The sequence below is a fragment of the Stenella coeruleoalba genome, assembly GCF_951394435.1.
Source record: "Stenella coeruleoalba genome assembly, chromosome: 14".
NCBI lineage: Eukaryota > Metazoa > Chordata > Mammalia > Artiodactyla > Delphinidae > Stenella > Stenella coeruleoalba.
Window position 1 is genome coordinate 15954677 of NC_137160.1, and position 17582 is coordinate 15972258.

The following is a 17582-nucleotide window of genomic DNA, read 5'->3' on the forward strand; positions in this document are numbered from 1 at the left end:
AGCGGCCATGGCTCACGGGCCCAGCCGCTCCGCGGCATGTGGGATCTTCCCGGACCGGGGCACGAACCCGCGTCCCCTGCATCGGCAGGCGGACTCTCAACCACTGCGCCACCAGGGAAGCCCCGCACCAGTTTTCATAAAGGGAGCTTCTGATGTTGGTGGCAGGATAACGAAACAGACATGGGCATCCTACTGAGGGCAGAATAATGAGGTTTTTAGGAAAGCACCTTATAAAAGATCTGACCTCTGGGCCAGCAAGCCTACTGCCATTAGTTTGTCCTAAGAAACAGTGTCAGATGCAACTAAGACTTAACAGGCAAGTTTGCTGAGGTGTTTGGGGAAGAAGCGATGCCTCAAATAAAAGAAATTCATCTTCAGTGTCACATGATAGGAACAGGAATATCTGGGGATGGAATACATTTCTCAGTGATCCCCAAAGCCCATCACATTTGTGTGTGGCTGGCTCCCTCCGGAACACGTTTGAATTTTCTTGTTTAAAGTAAATGGTGGACTTCCCTGGAGGCGCCATCTGTCTGCCAATGCAGGGGACACGGGTTCGAACCCTGCTCGGGGATGATCCCACATGCCACGGAGGAACTAAGCCCGTGAGCCACAACTACTGAAGCCCGTGCGCCTAGAGCCCATGCTCTGCAACAAGAGAAGCCACCGCAATGAGAAGCCCGCGCACTGCAACGAAGAGGAGCCCCCGCTGGCCGCAACTAGAGAAAGCCCGTGCACAGCAATGAAGACCCAACTCAACCAAAATAAATAAATTAATTAATTAAATTAAAATTCACCTTTAAAATAAATAAATAACTAAAGTAAATGGTGATGAGACATCATTCAATGAATGAAAATGAAATGGCCAAGTGTAGCTAGTGAGCAAAAGTTGATAAAACAGTCCAACGTGCACATCCCAGCCCGGTACCTGAGATGCCTATACTCACAGACACATGGCAACAGACATGTCCAGGGGGAATAATCCAGTAGCACATCTGGCCACACCCCCACCAGATGAGGAGAAAGAATTTATTGTAAAGACAGGGAGAGAAGGAGCCAGAAATGAAGCATTTCTGAATCTTAAAATATCTACCAAGAAGAAAAAAAAAAGATTGCATTAGCAACACTTTACTTCGCAATAAATACTTGATGCTTTTCCAAGAGCTTTCATATTTATTATTTCAAAATCAAACTTTGACATTAAAAAGGGCAGCTAGCTTTTAATATATCTGATTTACGCATGGGGAAATTAGAGCTCAAAGGTGCAGAAACTCACAGAAGTAGGAACTCTTAGCCCAGCTGGAGGTGGACCACGGGTCTCCTGAATCCTCAGCCTGCCCGGGCTCTGCATCTTTTCCCAGCACTCAGAACTGGGAATGGCAATCCACTAAAGCCTCATTGCTGGCTCAAATCTTTCTGTGAGCAGGTCTCCACAAGAGAGATATATGCGGCATGAGACGGGAAAATAGGGTGGAAGGCACGAGCTGGGGAAAGGTGCTGCCTGATATTGAAGATAAGATGCACCAACTTAGGACACAGTTAATTAGTCACCACGAGAAATAGTTCGTAAAGATACAAGTGGTAAGACTAGGCAGCAGAGGTCTCAAGCTTTAGCGTGCCTCAGAATTACCTGAAGGGCCTGGTAAACAGATCGCTTCCCGCCTCCCCTCCCTGCAAGCTCTGAGCCGGTAGGTCTGGGGTGGGGCCAGAGAATTTGCCTTTCTAACAAGTTTCCAGGTGTTCCTGCTGCTAACTGGGGTGCACACTTTGCCAGACCAGGGGACTTCCAAAATCTCAGCAAAGGATGGGGGGCACAGCGTGGTCTAATAAAATAGCAACACTGGTTATAAATAACAAAAAACACTGCTGTTTATTAAATGCCCACTTACTATGAGGCAGGTCTTGTTCATTATTTCTACTTTGTCAACATCCCTATAAGGAGCTATTATTTACCTTATTTTACAGACAAGGAAAATTCTCCTCAGATAAGTTTATGAATTTGAACGTAGTGGTTAAGAATACAGGATCGGGGCTTCCCTGGTGGCGCAGTGGTTGAGCGTCCACCTGCCGATGCAGGGGACGCGGGTTCGTGCCCCGGTCCGGGAGGATCCCACATGCCGCGGAGCGGCTGGGCCCGTGAGCCATGGCCGCTGAGCCTGTGCGTCCGGAGCCTGTGCTCCGCAACAGGAGAGGCCACAACAGTGAGAGGCCCGCGTACCGCAAAAAAAAAAAAAAAAGAATACAGGATCTGCAGTGTGGGAGCCTGCATCCACCCTTGACAATCTGACCATGGGTGAGTTAGTTTAATTGCCCTGTGCCTCAGTTTCCCCCTTGGTAAAATGGAGATACCTGCTTCACAGGGTTGTTATAAAAATGAAATGTGGCGAGAACTCAGAAAGTACCTGGCCTTGAGTGAGAGCTCAGTAAACGTTGGTTGTCTTTATTATGATTGCTGCTGAGTGGCAGGGCCAGAGCTCACCCCAGGTCTGTATGAACTTGAAGGATGTGGTCTTTTTATCCCCTCAAGCTACCTCATCTCACCACACCACTAGACTCGCATTCAGGAGTTTTGGGTTCAAGCCACCTTGCTGTGTGACTCTGGGCAAGTCACTTCAGCCCTCTGGGTCTCATTTTCTCATGTATGTAATGAGGAAGGGTGGGTTGGACACAATATATTCTCATGTCCCTTCCACCTCCAGCACCCACTGTTGCCATGAGTGTGACCAGAGGGTTTCTGAAATGTCCAAATAGGGCACTAAAAGGTTAAAAATGTGTGATTCCTTGTGAGTCTTATTGTCACCTGTTAAGGGTGGAGACAAGAAGCAGGAGATGTTGGTGGGTCCTCAGCGCTGGCCAAGAGTAAGGGAGCTCCATCAGGGGATCCCTACGGGGGACACAGCGCAGAATTCCTTTATCCAATTCCAATCACTTTGAATTGCTCCCCGAGCTACTTCCTGGTAGTATTCAATATTTTAATTTCCCCAATAAACTCTCACCCTGAAACAAAAGTGTACTGACAAGCTGACAAGTCTGTTCCCCTTTGAAGTTCTATTCTAATTTTAAAAGAATCAACTGGAGTTTTGTTTTTTCAGTGAACCGCTCAAGAGCCTCTGGCCGGTTGATCAGGACCCCAGCCTGCGGACTCCGGATGAACTGAGAAAACCAGCTTCTCTGGCCTGCAAAGGAAAGCCCAGCCCTTGCCTGTGGTGACCGTCTGCGGACATCCTGCAAAGCCACAGCCACCATAACCTTCCTTGTCACCTTTAACTGCACAGCACATATTGGAGGTCGTGGGAAGATCCCAAATCAAGATGCAAAAGCTTTGTAGTTTATCTACACTATTGAAAAAAACTTTTTTTTTTTTACTTTAATTAAGGGCCCTCTATGCCACAAAGTGTCCAAAACAACAGAATTAGGAATAAAATGATAAACTATACTTCTGGGCTTCGAGATTACATTTTCTTCACCTCCCTTTGTTTTTAAAAGTGTGTTTTTTGTTAGATCTGAAGCCTCCCTTTTCAAGAAGCACAGGATTCGCAGCAGCTGGAAAATGTACCCCAGTTGTCCCAAATCATACTCTTTCTGAGTCTAAATCATAGGGGAACTGCCTCACTGGCCCCGAAGCCGATGGAAGCAAGTTAGAATAGACATCATCTCAGCTATCCCGGAGGATTCCCTGTCCGCACAGTCAGCAGTTTGTCTGTGGATGAAATCTGAAGCGTTGGGCAACAGTGTCCAGACTCTGAAGGACACGGGAGACCCAGGTCCTCACTGCTAAGCAGGCAAACCTGGAAGGTGATAACTTCTTCATCCATGGGGTGAACACTGCCCCCCTAACCCCAAAGATATTGCAGGCAGTGTACTAACTAAATGACATTCCTGGCTCTGCCCCACTCCATCACCATACCACCCTGTAGTTTGGCAGTGACTTTTAAACCTCTAAATAGCTCTGGCCCAACCAAAAACCCAGAATAGTGCTGGAAGTGTGTGTGTGTGTGTGTGTGTGTGTGTGTGTGTGTGTGTGTGTGTACATGTGTTGGGGGAGATCACAGAAAGGGTTAAGCATGGTTACACTGAAGGCGTCATCAGCTTAGGTCCCCCAGACACTCAGGCTCATCCCTTCTACCTTGGGCCTGGGTCGGGAGTACATGGGGGCTTCTGCAGGATCCCACCCCCTCCCCCCCAGCTCTGGTCCCACCCATTTTCCCCTCAGATGCTCTGTTCCTATACCACCAACTGCCTTATGGGCAGGAGTATGGACAACCTAAGCTCCACCCCCTAGGCCCACCCCCACTGCAATTCTCAGGTCCTAGACACTCAAGAGTGCGGACTGGAAGACAAGGGGCAGGCTCCAGGCGGACAATGTCCCATTGGCCCTGCAGCATCTCATCCCATGGGGAGCAGACAGCCAGAGGAAGGCCAGAGAAGTGTGGCGTCCCTTAAATATGGAGTCCAGGATAGGACCCTGCTTGGCTAGGTCTGAGGGCTGCATTGCAGGCATCACTCCCCCTTCCTGCAAAGTGCCTCTCATGTTGATTACAAGACTCCAGGGAGCCTAAGGGTCAGAAGAGCAGGACAATGAATAGAACATAATTGAACCCTAGAGGTCCAAAATCAAGTTCAAAGGGACTTGGAGAAGAAACTGTTATGGACTGAATTGAATCTCCCACCCCAAATTCATATGTTGAAACCCTATCCCCCTAGTACCTCCGAATGTGACTCTTTTAGAGGGGTGATAAAGTTAAATATTCCATTGACGTGGGCCCTAATCCAATCTGACTGGTGTCCTTATGTGAAGAGGAAATTTGGACACACCCATGTGTGCACGCAGAGGAAAGACCACGTGAGGAAACAGCGAGAAGGTGGCTGTCTGCACACCAAGGAGAGAGGCCTGGGAGAGACCAGCCCTGTGACACCTCGATCTAGGACTTCCAGCTGCCAAAAGATGTGAGAAATAAATTTCTGTTGTTTAAGCCACCCAGCCTGAGGTACTTTGTTAAAGCAGCCCCAGCAAACTAACCCAGAGACTCATCAAACGCTATGCTCAGTGGGGCAGTACTTGGGCTGGGAACCAGGCCAAGACTCTCAGAATTGCACTGCACATGGACGGTTGGGCTCCCTGGGCTTGTCCAATGTCACCAAGTGACCCAAGTCAATGTCCTCAGGTCCCAGGAGCACTGAGAGGAAGCACTGAGAGGAAGCACTGAGTCTCTGTCCTGCCATAGTAAATAAAACCGACTGGCAGCCCCTGCACATTCAATCACCCTTAAGTGCGCCAGATTCCAGGTCTACACAGGGGAATACGAAACCTTTGCTTGAAACCAAATAAATGATCTGTTTCCAAGATTTCAGCACACCCCACCCTCCAACCTCTGCACTAACATAGGCCAGCTCAGGCTCCCCTGGTGGCGCAGTGGTTGAGAGTCCGCCTGCCGATGCAGGGGACACGGGTTCGTGCCCCGGTCCGGGAGGATCCCACGTGCCACGGAGCAGCTGGGCCCGTGAGCCACAGCCACTGAGCCTGCGCGTCCGGAGCCTGTGCTCCACAACGGGAGAGGCCACAGCAGTGAGAGGCCTGCATACCGCAAAAAAAAAAAAACCATAGGCCAGCTCAAGCCCTCCTTATAAATGTTTCCTTTTTACCCAGCATGGCTCTCCCTGCCCCCATTGCCCCTCACCCCAAAGCTCCTCTCCAAGTGTGCCTGCCCCCAGCGCTCAATGTGAGACCTGAGCATCTCTTTCCTGACAGTGTTTCCCAACAGCTCAGGCGCACAGACGCTTCTTCCTAACTAATTGTAGGTTTCCCAAAATGAGTAACTCCCAATCCTTTTGATCCTCCCCCAGCACACACACGTGATGTCTCACACAAAGGCCAGATATTAAAGTGCTCAATAAATATTTCTGGAATTAAACTGAGAACAGAAAATGGTATTCTGTGAAATGTTTTGGGTTCCTTTTGAGTCCTTAGTTGGAAAGGCACTTCTGGGGGTAATTCAAGCTATTCTTATTAAAATAGGTCCATTTTCTCAATCAGTGCTCAGGGAAATCCATGAGAGATAGCAGTGGGGCAAGAAATCAGCCCTTGCAGTGCTAACACCATTGTTCCACTATCTAGGCCTCCTAATTCTAATTATAGTAGGCAAAGTGAGATGCAATCGGCCTCACAGAGCATAGGAAAGAGAACAGCGCAGAGGAGCGAACATGCCACCCCAAAATGTGTCTCTTTGGCACGCAGATTATTTCAAGCTAAAGACAATCAAGGCGCAAAAGTCTCAGGAAGAGCCTTTGACCTTTGTCCTAACTGCCAAGAAGAATGTAGATAGGGGACACGTTCCAGAGAGGGACTATCACCATAGATAACTATAGTATAATAGGAACTAGGGGTGTGGACAGGAAGAAACCCAGCAAAGTCTGTTAAAATTCCTCTCTGTGTCAGTTGTCTCTGCAGGGCCTAGCAAGCATTTGTTTACCAAACACCTGTCCTTTTTCACCTTCCTGTAAATTGCCTTCCTTCCCTTTGAAGCCCCAAACCCCTCCCTGATTCTCCTTCTCTCAGACGGCACATAAGTCTCAATGGCCTAACTTGTCCCATAGTCTCCTGGAGCCCCGGAATGTCCGTGATCAAATTTGATTTTCTCCTGTTAATCTGTCTCTAAGTCACCACCTTCCCAACTCCCTGTCATGGTTAAAGGACCTCGGATAACCGAGCCAAATGAGCAGCTAGGTATTAGGTAGTGTTCTGGATTGAATTGTATCCACTCCAAAAATTTCAAACCCTAACACTCCTCCACCCCCGCTGCCACCCTGGGAACTCTTGAGTTTGGTAACACTGCCAATGTGACCTTATTTGGAAATAGGGTCTTTGCAGAGGTAATCAACTTTAAGAGGTCATAATGAAACAGGAGGGAAGGGGGCAGGGCACAACCTTTAAAAACATGACACAGGCATAGGACATGACAAAAACTGGTTAGAACCAACTAGGTCCAAGGTGGCAGAAGATTTGACTTCCAGTGGACCTTAAGTCTCATTATACAATATTGTAATACATTAGCATAATCGAAGTGACACACCCACCAGCGCCACGACATTCCGAAGCCGACCATCAAAGATCAAAAAGTGGGCAGAGGCCCAATTCCTGGAAATCTCCACCCCTTCCCCAAAATACTTGGAAAAATCTTCCCACTCATTAGCCTATGAAATTACCCAGCCCATAAAAACTAACGACCCCATATTTCGGGGCCTCTCACCCTCTGAGATGGGCCACGATGGGCCACACTCTGTCTGTGGAGTGTGTTTCTCTCTAAATAAACCCACTTCTTACCTATCACTTTGTCTCTCACTGAATTCTTTCTGAGAGGAGACATCAAGAACCTGAGCTTCATTAAGTCCTGCGACCAGGTGTGTGATCTCAATTAAAAGACCATGGGTTCAAATCCCAATCTGGGTTCTGGCCGGGCTTGAGTCCCAGTACTTGTATTCAAGTCCCAATCTGAGGTCCATGGTTTGATGACTAGGTGAGGGTAGGTCCTAAGTCCAGTGTGACCGGTGTCTTTGCACAAAGAGGGAAATTTGGACACAGAGAGACACACAGGGAAGAACACGACCTGATGATGGAGGCCAGATGGGAGTGATGGCTTGTAAGCCACCCAGTTGGTGGTACTTTGTTACAAGAACCCTAGGAAACAGAACACAGTAAGTGGTGCTAAAATACGCAGACGTGACTTGTTAGGGAACTAGCCTATAACGAGGTTTGGGATCATCACACCCAAATCTTATCTAGACCCTCTGGTGCTCCATATTTTCATTATCAGGAACTCAAAGTCTGTTGGTTGAAATTTTATAACACCCTATGGCAGCCACGCTATGCACTTTTTTGCCTAAAATCAGTATGTTCTGACCTGCCCAGAATAGTCCTTCTCTCTGCTACACCAGGCTCATTTCTTCTTGGCTTCTCTGCCAGTCTTCCCCTCATGTTGACTCCTACCCTCGTGATCTAGATGAAAAAATCTGCACAAACAGCTACTGCTGGGCTGGTTGCCTCCACATCTGTAATGGAAATATTGGCAACCCATCAAAAAGCTTTAAGGGCTAGCGGACAAATCCTTTCCAGATGGAGACCTCTTCCCCTGGGCACAGATGCTCCCATTGCTATCTGCTGCCTCTGTGTAGAAGCTGGATAAACACCTTGGCAGTGAGGACTAAATTCCACTAATACATTCACCCAAGTCAACTCTGCTCACCTTAATCAGGGCCCTTTATTTTTCTAATTCCTCAGAGAGAAATCATCAAAATATCTTTGTATTGATAATAATTTCCAACCTTCCATTTTATTCTAATATCAACTCTAGCTAATAAGCTTAGCATTAGGCAGAAAAACTAGACTAACAGATGAATCTCGTAAATAATAATGACCGTTAACTCATTAGAGAGTCATTTATTCACTTGCTATGCTAATATAATAACAACTCTGCAAGTTTTTCTTTGTTTCTAGGATATTTATGGCTTATTCAACAAGAACTGAAATTTAAATTTGATATATAACAACTGGCTTTCTCTTTTTTTGTTTTGTTTTGTTTTCTTTTTAATACCACCTGAAATATTTGGTTTAGATAAAGAGGTAATGTACCTGAAGCTGTTGGGATAATCATAAATTCAGAGGACAATTTAAGGTTATTGAAAACTAACTGCAGGCTTCCCTGGTGGCGCAGAGGTTAAGAATCCACCTGCCAATGCAGGGGACATGGGTTCGAGCCCTAGGCCAGGAAGATCCCACATGTGGTGGAGCAACTAAGCCCGAGCACCACAACTACTGAGCCCATGTGCCCCAACTACTGAGCCCACACGCCACAACTACTGAAGCCCACACGCCTAGAGCCTGTGCTCTGCAACAAGAGAAGCCACCGCAATGAGAAGCCTGCGCACCACAACAAAGAGTAGCCCCTGTTCGCCACATCTAGAGAAAGCCCGCATGCAGCAACAAAGACCCAATGCAGCCAAAAATAAATAAATAAAAATGTATTAAAAAAGAAAAAGAAAACTAACTGCAATATCAACACTTAAAAGAGGCTTTTAATACCGTGTGTGATATTGTGATATAATAAGAAATATATATTTGGTCTTCATCCCCAGTTCCTGGTACAGAACTCCTAAAGCCTTGGAATTTCCCAAGTGAGGGGCCGAGAGGAGCATCTGTTGTTATTCGTTATAAGCCCCTTTCAACCACACTTGAGTTTAAGCTAATAACGTGACTCTTGGAGGAGAGGGGCTAGTTGTCAGAGGAATCAACCATGTGATTAGAGGGTTGGGAGTTTCAGACCCATCCCCATCCTCTGGGGAGAAGAGAGGGGCTGGGGATTGAGTTACTCACCAATAGGCGGTGATTTAATCAATCATGCCTACATAATGGACCCTTCATAAAAACCCTTAACAAAGGGGTTCAGAGAGCTTCCAGGCTGGTGAACACACTGGGGTGTGGGGAGGGTGGTACACACTGAGAGGGCGTGGAATCTCTGTGCCCCTTTCCACATACCTTGCCCTCTGCACCTCTTCCACTTGGCTATTCCTGAGTTTTATTCGTTATAATAAGCCAGTAATAGTAAGTCGTGTGTCTGCCTGAGTTCTGTGAGCCATTACAGCAAATTATCAAACCCGAGGAGAGGATCCTGGGAATCAGGATCAGAGTCATGGGAGCCCCTGATTTGTAGCCAAGTCGGACAGAAGTAGCGGGTAACCTCAGGACCCAATACTTACACAATTGGTGTCTGAAGTGGGGAGCAGTGATGTGAAACTGAGCCCTTCATTTGTGGGGTCAGCACCACCTCCAGATACTTGGTGTCACAATTTCATAATGTGAGGAGGAAACCCACACATTTGGTGTTGGAAGTTTCTGTATGTAGAGAAACAATGTCTTCCTTTTAATGTGTCACGTTAGTTCTTATTTGGATGGATGACAAGAATAAGTGCAGAAGACACTCGCAGTAAAAATTTTAGGCTTTAAACCTTTTCCTTTGAAAATTTTGAAAGACTTCGAGGAAATCTAACCAGTTTCCATGTGGACTAAAATGTTTTCATTCCACTTGGCTAAAGTCAGAAGGGGACTGTAAGCCTGCAGAGAGTTGGGGCCAGACTGAACAACATGGTCTACCCCTCTTTGTACAGAGGAAGAGGCTGGAGCAGGGAGAGATTAAGTGATTTGCCCAGGATCACACAGCTGGGAGGTGCAAACCAGGACCAAATGCTGGCCGCTTAGCATTAACCCATCACAACACATTGGCTTCACACGATCCCAGTTTAGAACGTCTTTCCGGATTTGGCACCTGACTGATTTCCACACATGGGCCACAGCAGAGAACCCTCACAATATGGAAACCAGATACCATCCAGCTCCTTCCTTCAGACCTAACCAGGCAGCTGAGGCTGATTAAGGCAGTGAGGGAAGATTAAGTTTAAAATGTTATTATACAGGGCTTCCGTGGTGGCGCAGTGGTTGAGAGTCCACCTGCGGATGCAGGGGATACGGGTTCGTGCCCCGGTCCGGGAGGATCCCACATGCCGCGGAGCAGCTGGGCCCGTGAGCCATGGCCGCTGAGCCTGCGCGTCCGGAGCCTGTGCTCCGCAACGGGAGAGGCCACAACAGTGAGAGGCCCGTGTACCGCAAAAAAAAAAAAAAAAAAAAAAAAATGTTATTACATAAAGATTCAGCTCCTACCTTCTCTTTAATGTCTTTCTCCTCCTCTCCACCCACTCCCAAGACCCCTAAACTCTATTAGTCTCGGTTTATTGGATTTAGCAGGATGAAAGTTTGGTTCAATCCCAAGAGAATGGCCAAGAGGCTCCAAGGGGCTGGGGGTTTTCAAACTTGATGCTGAGACAACAGGTTCACTGGGTATTCTATTGGACCTACCCAGCCGAGACATCTCAGTCACATCTTCTTCAGCACAAGAATTGGGGACACACACGCCCACGCTGCAGTCAGCTCCATCCTGGGGACACAATGCCACAATGTTCTTTAATGTTAGTATTCATAGAATATATGCACGGTCGTTCCTAAGTAAGGCTGCTGCTGTACTACCCATGAATCCAGCAGATTGCGAGAAGGAAAAGAGAAGTTATTGAAAGAAGAAAAGTTTGCTGACTTCTTTGGAGATGGTTTTTCCATTACAGAGTATTTCAAGTCAACTTACAGAACATCACATGCACCCATATTTAAATAAAAATATGCTCCAAGGGTTAACGTAACTGCTTATTTAGAAAGCAGCCTCGGGACTTCCCTGGCAGTCCAGGGGTCAAGACTCTGTGCTCCCAATGCAGGGGGCACAGGTTCGATCCCTGGCTGGGGAACTAAGATCTCTCATGCCCCACGGTGTGGCCAAAAAATTTTAAAAATTAAAAGAAAAAAAAAAAGCAGCCTCTAGTGTGGGGTAGTCTGCCCCAGTTCATCTCTCTCCTATATTACAGGTCATTAAGAGTTAACTCGTACAATTTTCAACAAATTTGCCAAGCTGTTATTTCTTTGTAGCAGGACACAATGTACCAAGTAAAGATTTTATTAATAAAAAAGCCAATAATGAGAATGCCGGTCCCAATAAAGCAAAGATCAAGTTATAAATAAAAATTGCTGGGATGCTTCTTCTAAGCATGTAATTTACATGACTGTGTCCATTTCACCTTTTGCTCTGATATCAAAATCATTAGTCTGCTTTGAAAATAGGATATGAACCCTCAAGCAATCATTGTCCAATTTTCAGCGTGGCAGATGGAGCTGGGTGATAATCTCCCTATCTTCATTGGCTAACAATTGTAAGACCATTTTATAGCATTAACATCAAAGAGCTTGGTTTTCTTATTGTTATTTTATACAACTGTTATTAGCCAACTCGGAATGTATTTTCTCTTAGTGTTGTGTGCCAGGCATAAAGTATATCTTTGTATGTAATAGGAGGCTGTGCTGTTCCTAGCTTTTTCCCCCCAAAAGTAAAAGAATTAACATGCTTTGAAGATAGTGAGTCCTGTGACCTCAGTCAACCTATTTAGTGATGTATTTGTAAAAGTTCCAACCCATCTGCTAGGATAACCTCAGATTCACGTCTCAGAGCTCTGTTTCTGGGAAAGGATTATGGGTAATGGGAAGTCCATTTCCTTTGGTATTCCAAACACTGATGGTGAGTCAGGAGTTAATGCTCAGGAATATTGGCTGGAACTTGACCTTGGATTCCCCACAAAGGTCATCCAGAGGTCTTGTCCCATGCAATGTGGTAGGAGGAACATCTGAAGACCTGTTTGGTTTGTGGACAACTACCTCCTATAATGTCCCATACTCAGGACATGCAAGCAACTTTCCACCAACTGTTTAAAATTTAACTTTTGCGAAACATCTTCATAGTTTGTTGTTTTTTCAATGAAGATAAGCAACCAGTGGAGTTGTATCAGGTTTCATATCATGAGTCCCATGTTCACCAGTCTTTTAAGAGTGTGTGTGTAGATCCCACGCTCACATGCAGGACGTGAAGCTTGCAGGACTGCCCTTGGAAACGCCCCAATGGAGCGTGGGTGGAGAGACACTCACTGGAAGATCCCAGCCTGTCCACATTTCCATTAAAAATATTGCTTCCCAGCTTCCCGAAAGGGTCATACACTGAATTTCAAAGCAAAAGTGGGCACATTTAGCTTCCTTGTGTCGCTTTCAAATGAATTTATTGGCATTCAGCTCCACCTTCTAAACCTCTAAAATTTAAATGATCGAAAAAAGAAGAGGCAAGTATTCAGATGGCACTCTTGGGCCCACATTCTGCACCCACAGCCCATCTCTTCACTGAGGAGAACCATGATGTATGTTCTCACACATGACCTGTTGCTGAAAAAATGAAGAGTTTGAAATCTTTTAAAAAATAAATGCTTTGGGGGAGTAAAAAAGATGTAACTAAAATTTGGTAATTTTTCTTTCTCCTCTATACAGCCAGGAGAAAATCCTCATGTCTTAAAATTTTTGAATCCAATTTTGTAGGACCTTATTTTGGAGAGAGGTTTTTGATTGTTTGTTTTTTAGTCTTGGGAGTAAAAGCGGGCAGTCATCAAGTTCCACGGTTAATGCCTCTCTAGCCCTGGTCCTGTAAAGCTCCTATTTTATTAGTTTGTGCTCCTATATGTCCTCTTCCCCTTCATTTTAAATAATTCATTTCCTTTCCTCTTTCTTCATCTCTCCCTTTCTCTTTCCCTTCCCCCAATTCCCCCCACCCCCATGTTTGATATATATCGTCTCATTTGTAGGTGTTTTTATTTTATGTATTTGTAATTTATATGAATGGGCTTGTGCTTCAGATCTCCTGTTTCCACATATGTAACTCAGAGCTGGTGTTACTGTGCTCATCGAGTCCAGAGCTTCTGATTTCTGTATAATAACTCATCATCATCTTAGACTTAGCTATTCCCCGGGTGATGGACCCATAGATGGCCTCTAACACACAAAAACACACAGGGACAAACTCCTCATACGTATCCCTGTATAAACCTACGTGAGGCTTCAGCTCAGATATACACACCTGTGAGTGGGCTTGCTGGATCAGAAGGCACACAGATACTGTGTAAATCCCACCGGATTGTGCTCCAGAGTGACTGCCCCAATCTACATCCCCAGGGATGCTGACTCCTATCTCTTCTTTGCATCGTCCAGCTTTCCCATTTTTGGTGGTTAATGGATATAAAATGATATCCAATTGTTTGGATTTTTGTCTATCAAATTACAAATAAGTCAGGATATTTTTGTTTAAAATAGCTAAGCCATTTAAATTTTCTCTTCTTGTAAAGTACCTGTTTGTATCCTTTGCCCACTTCTTAATGAATTTTCTTTTCTTGATTTGCAAGAGCTCCTTATCATTCTATATATTGGTCCTATTCTACCTGAGTTATCGAAAATACTTACTCTCAGTCAGTTATCTGTCAGTTCTTTATCTATTGGTTTCCTTATTGGATAGAAATCTGTTCTTTTGAGCCTGTAATTTTTGTTCTAGTCTTGAACAATCTTTGTTCTAGTCAAGACTGACTACATAATTTGCAGGGCTAATACAGAATGAAAATGCAGGACCTCTTGTTTAAAAATTAATTAAGCATTTCAAGATGGTGACACCAAATCACGCTAAAGGAAGCATGGGGCCCTCTTATGTGTGGGGCACAGTGTGACTGCAAAGGTCACATGCCTACGAAGCCAGTCTGATTCTAATACCAGAACCATATGGTTTTTATTATTACGGATTTGAGGTATATTAAGTATTTAGCCTTTAGTCATCTTTTCAAAGTTGAGCTAGTTAATATTTGTGGACTGTTAATCATTCAAATTTCAGAAAATTCGTATCCAGAAACTTTCAGAAAATTCATATTCAGAAAATTTTTAGAAATTGCAGAAAATCTCAGAAAAAGTTTATTGAGTTCCTCAAATACTAGAATACTAGAATAATAGAATACTGATTGAAATCGCTTCAAATTTATTTATAGGTTATATGGGGGAAATTGACATCATTGTTGTATCAAGCTATCATTGGATGTCATGCAATTTACTAAAATCTTCTTTTGTGTCCTTATTTATAACTTTATATTTTTCCTTGATAATCTTAAGACAGATTACATAAACAATTCCTAGGTAGTGTAGAGTTGGCTATTTTCCTCAGTGTTTTATTTTCAATTTTATTTTCCAACTGACTGTTGCTGGTGTGGAAAAATGCTGTCGATTTTTGTAATTTGTTCTGGTATCTGGAGAATTTGCTGAACTTTCTTAATAGTTCTACCTTCTTATTTCTTTCTTTCTAATCTTTAGACCACTATTTTTTTTTTCCTTTTCTAGTTTTGGAATCAAAGTTATAGTCAAATTTACTGTAATTATAACTGTTTGCCAAGGGTCAGTGATTGTGGGGGGAAGGGGCTGCATACGTCTATAAAGCAGGAACAAGAGGGATGTGGTGATGGATGGTTATGGTCTTGATTGTGGTATGAGTTACACAAATCTACACATGTGCTAAAATGACACAGAGCTGTACACACACGTACCAATGTTAATTTCTGAGGCATAGGGAGGTCAAGTCACTCGCCCAGAGTCACACCATTGTTAAGTGATAGAACAAGTAAGAAAACCGAAGCACAGAGATGATAAGTAATATACACAGCAATACAAATCTACCTCTTTTTAATTGCTAGCAAGAATCAGAGCTGAGTATTCAAAGCAGCTAATAAGGATCAGAGCTATGTGTTCAAACCCATTTTAATCGGAACCCATAACTTCTTGCCCTCTAAGATATACAAAAAGACCCTGTTTTTGTTTGTCAGTTTGGTATGTCGGTTCTTATATATAGCTAAAGATAATGATCTTCCTAGAGTGAGTGGGGAGGAAACCCCAAATACAGCTGGGAAAATTATACAGCTCCTCTTGCCTTTCTGTCTCTGTCTTTACTAATAATTGGGTTCCCAAGGTGTAATGTAGAAATCAGGTTGAGGGAACTGCATGTTGCTTACTTACATGAGTGCTCTTTAAGAAAGTGATATGTTGGGCTTCCCTGGTGGCGCAGTGGTTGAGAGTCTGCCTGCCGATGCAGGGGACACAGGTTTGTGCCCCGATCCGGGAGGATTCCACATGCCGCGGAGCGGCTGGGCCCGTGAGCCATGGCCGCTGAGCCTGCGCGTCCGGAGCCTGTGCTCCGCAGCGGAAGAGGCCGCAGCAGTGAGAGGCCTGCGTACCGCAAAAAAAAAAAAAAAAGAAGAAAAGAAAAGAAAGTAGTATGTTATTTTGAAAACCTTCTGGCCATAATTGGGCAAATGGTCCTTGCTGAACTGCCCAGGGTAAACTGACTTTCACCATGAACCCTCTCCTCTTCTGGCAAGTTCTGCTGCTCTGGCCACTTGGGCTCATCCAGTGGGTGTCTGTTATCACTGGCCTCATTTTTATGCTTCCAAGTATTCCAGGTTATTGCTGTGATGAGCGAAACTTACTTTCCCCTTTTCCCTCCCGTGAATGTGACCCTCCTTGGCTCTGACCAAACCCAGAACCTTAGAGCTGGTATCCACAGTGACTTGTAGCCAGCGCTCAACTTTTAAGCTAAACTGCCTGAGTCACAAGATTGACCACATCCCTCCTCTCCTTACAACGCTTCCAAGGCACCATGAACAAAGTTAAAACGTAACTCTTAAGGGAGAGGTCATATTTACTGTATTAATAACTCGGATAAAGAATTGTATTCTGATCATATAAAAAACCCTTACAAATCAGTAATTTTTATTTTTTTCATTATTTTTTTGCATTTATATTGGAGTATGGTTGATTTACAAATCAGTAATTTGGGGGGACTTCTCTAGCGGTCCAGTGTTTAAGACTTGGCACTTTTACTGCTGTGGGCCCAGGTTCGATCTCTGGTCGGGAAACTAAGATCCCACAAGCTGTGCGGTGTGGCCAAAAGAAGAAAAACCCAAAACAAATACGAATCAGTAATTTTTAAAAAGTCAAAGAAACTGATTTAAAACCTGCTAAGGATATGAACAGGCAACTCTTGGAGAAGGAAATCCAAGTGACCAATAAATATAAGAAAGTTGTTCAGTCTCACCAAGAAACCACAATTAGACACCAAGTTTTTCTAGCCATCTGATTGGTAAAAATTTAGAAGGTTGATAAAATTGAATGTTGGTAAGAATATGAAGAAATAGTTCTCTCAATCCAGCCTCGTGGGAGCTAATCTCCTTCCTAATAGCAACTAAATTTTCTTTTAGAAAATTGTCACTTTCCAACTGCATAGAGTCTTGAAAAAATATCAAGGTGCTGTGTCCTCTCATTATGGAAGCTGATGGGAGCCCTGGAGGCCACTCCTGAGCTGCCCTCCTGTCCCTGTGACATGAGGTCCCAGGACTAGTGTGGAGTGAGTCAAGGCCTGAAGAGAAGCTTGGGCTTCATTCATCCACAGGTGGTTTCCTCAGAGGCTGTAGAACGTGCACCACTGTGGAGGCTGTTTGGACCTCACTGGTCCAGTGACCAGTTTCAAGCCTAGCAGGCCTTTCTCTCCCTTCTGTGAGCTGCCCATCGTCTGCCGATAAACTCCCCTTTTTGCTGAAGGTTGTCAGGGTTGTTGTCTGTGGTTTAACCGAAGGTTCCTTTCTAACCGTATCCCCAGTGGCCCAGCAATTCACCATCTCAGAATCTGCTCCAGGGAAACACATATGAGCAGAGAACTGCCAGATGCTTGTGGCATTAATGCTTGTAAAAGCAGAAAAATGGACACAAACTGTTAGGTTGAACCACATGAAAGATCCATTTTATGGGGCAAAAACAGTTTAATGTCAGTAGTTTCAAATCGTTCAGCAGGAAAAAGTTAAATGTTCATAGGCAACAACTAAAATGAGATAGATCTATATTTGCTGCTGTGGGAAATGCTCCAAGACACTGTAACATGGAAAAAAAAAAAAAGATTAAGAACAATAAATACATTTTTCAATTTTACAAAACAAAACAATATCTTTCTGGTAGATATAGATGAACAAAAACGCATGGAGAAAGTTCTAGAAGGATACACACCTATTGCTAAACAGCTGTTATCCAGAAAGGGGACTAAGAA

General features: G+C 44.6%; 2 protein-coding genes across 2 annotated transcripts in view; one reads left to right on the forward strand and one right to left on the reverse strand.

Annotated features, from left to right (window-relative positions):
* CCBE1 (collagen and calcium binding EGF domains 1) overlaps positions 1 to 17582 on the forward strand; it is a 524308-nt gene that overhangs the window by 498054 nt on the left and 8672 nt on the right. The window lies entirely within an intron of this gene.
* LOC307196966 (O-acyltransferase like protein-like) overlaps positions 1 to 17582 on the reverse strand; it is a gene marked incomplete at both ends in the record, with an annotated part of 63605 nt that overhangs the window by 34372 nt on the left and 11651 nt on the right. The window contains 3 exon segments of the mRNA XM_079942445.1: positions 948 to 1089; positions 10904 to 10982; positions 12495 to 12634. Coding sequence (XP_079798571.1) covers positions 948 to 1089; positions 10904 to 10982; positions 12495 to 12634 — 361 coding nt within the window.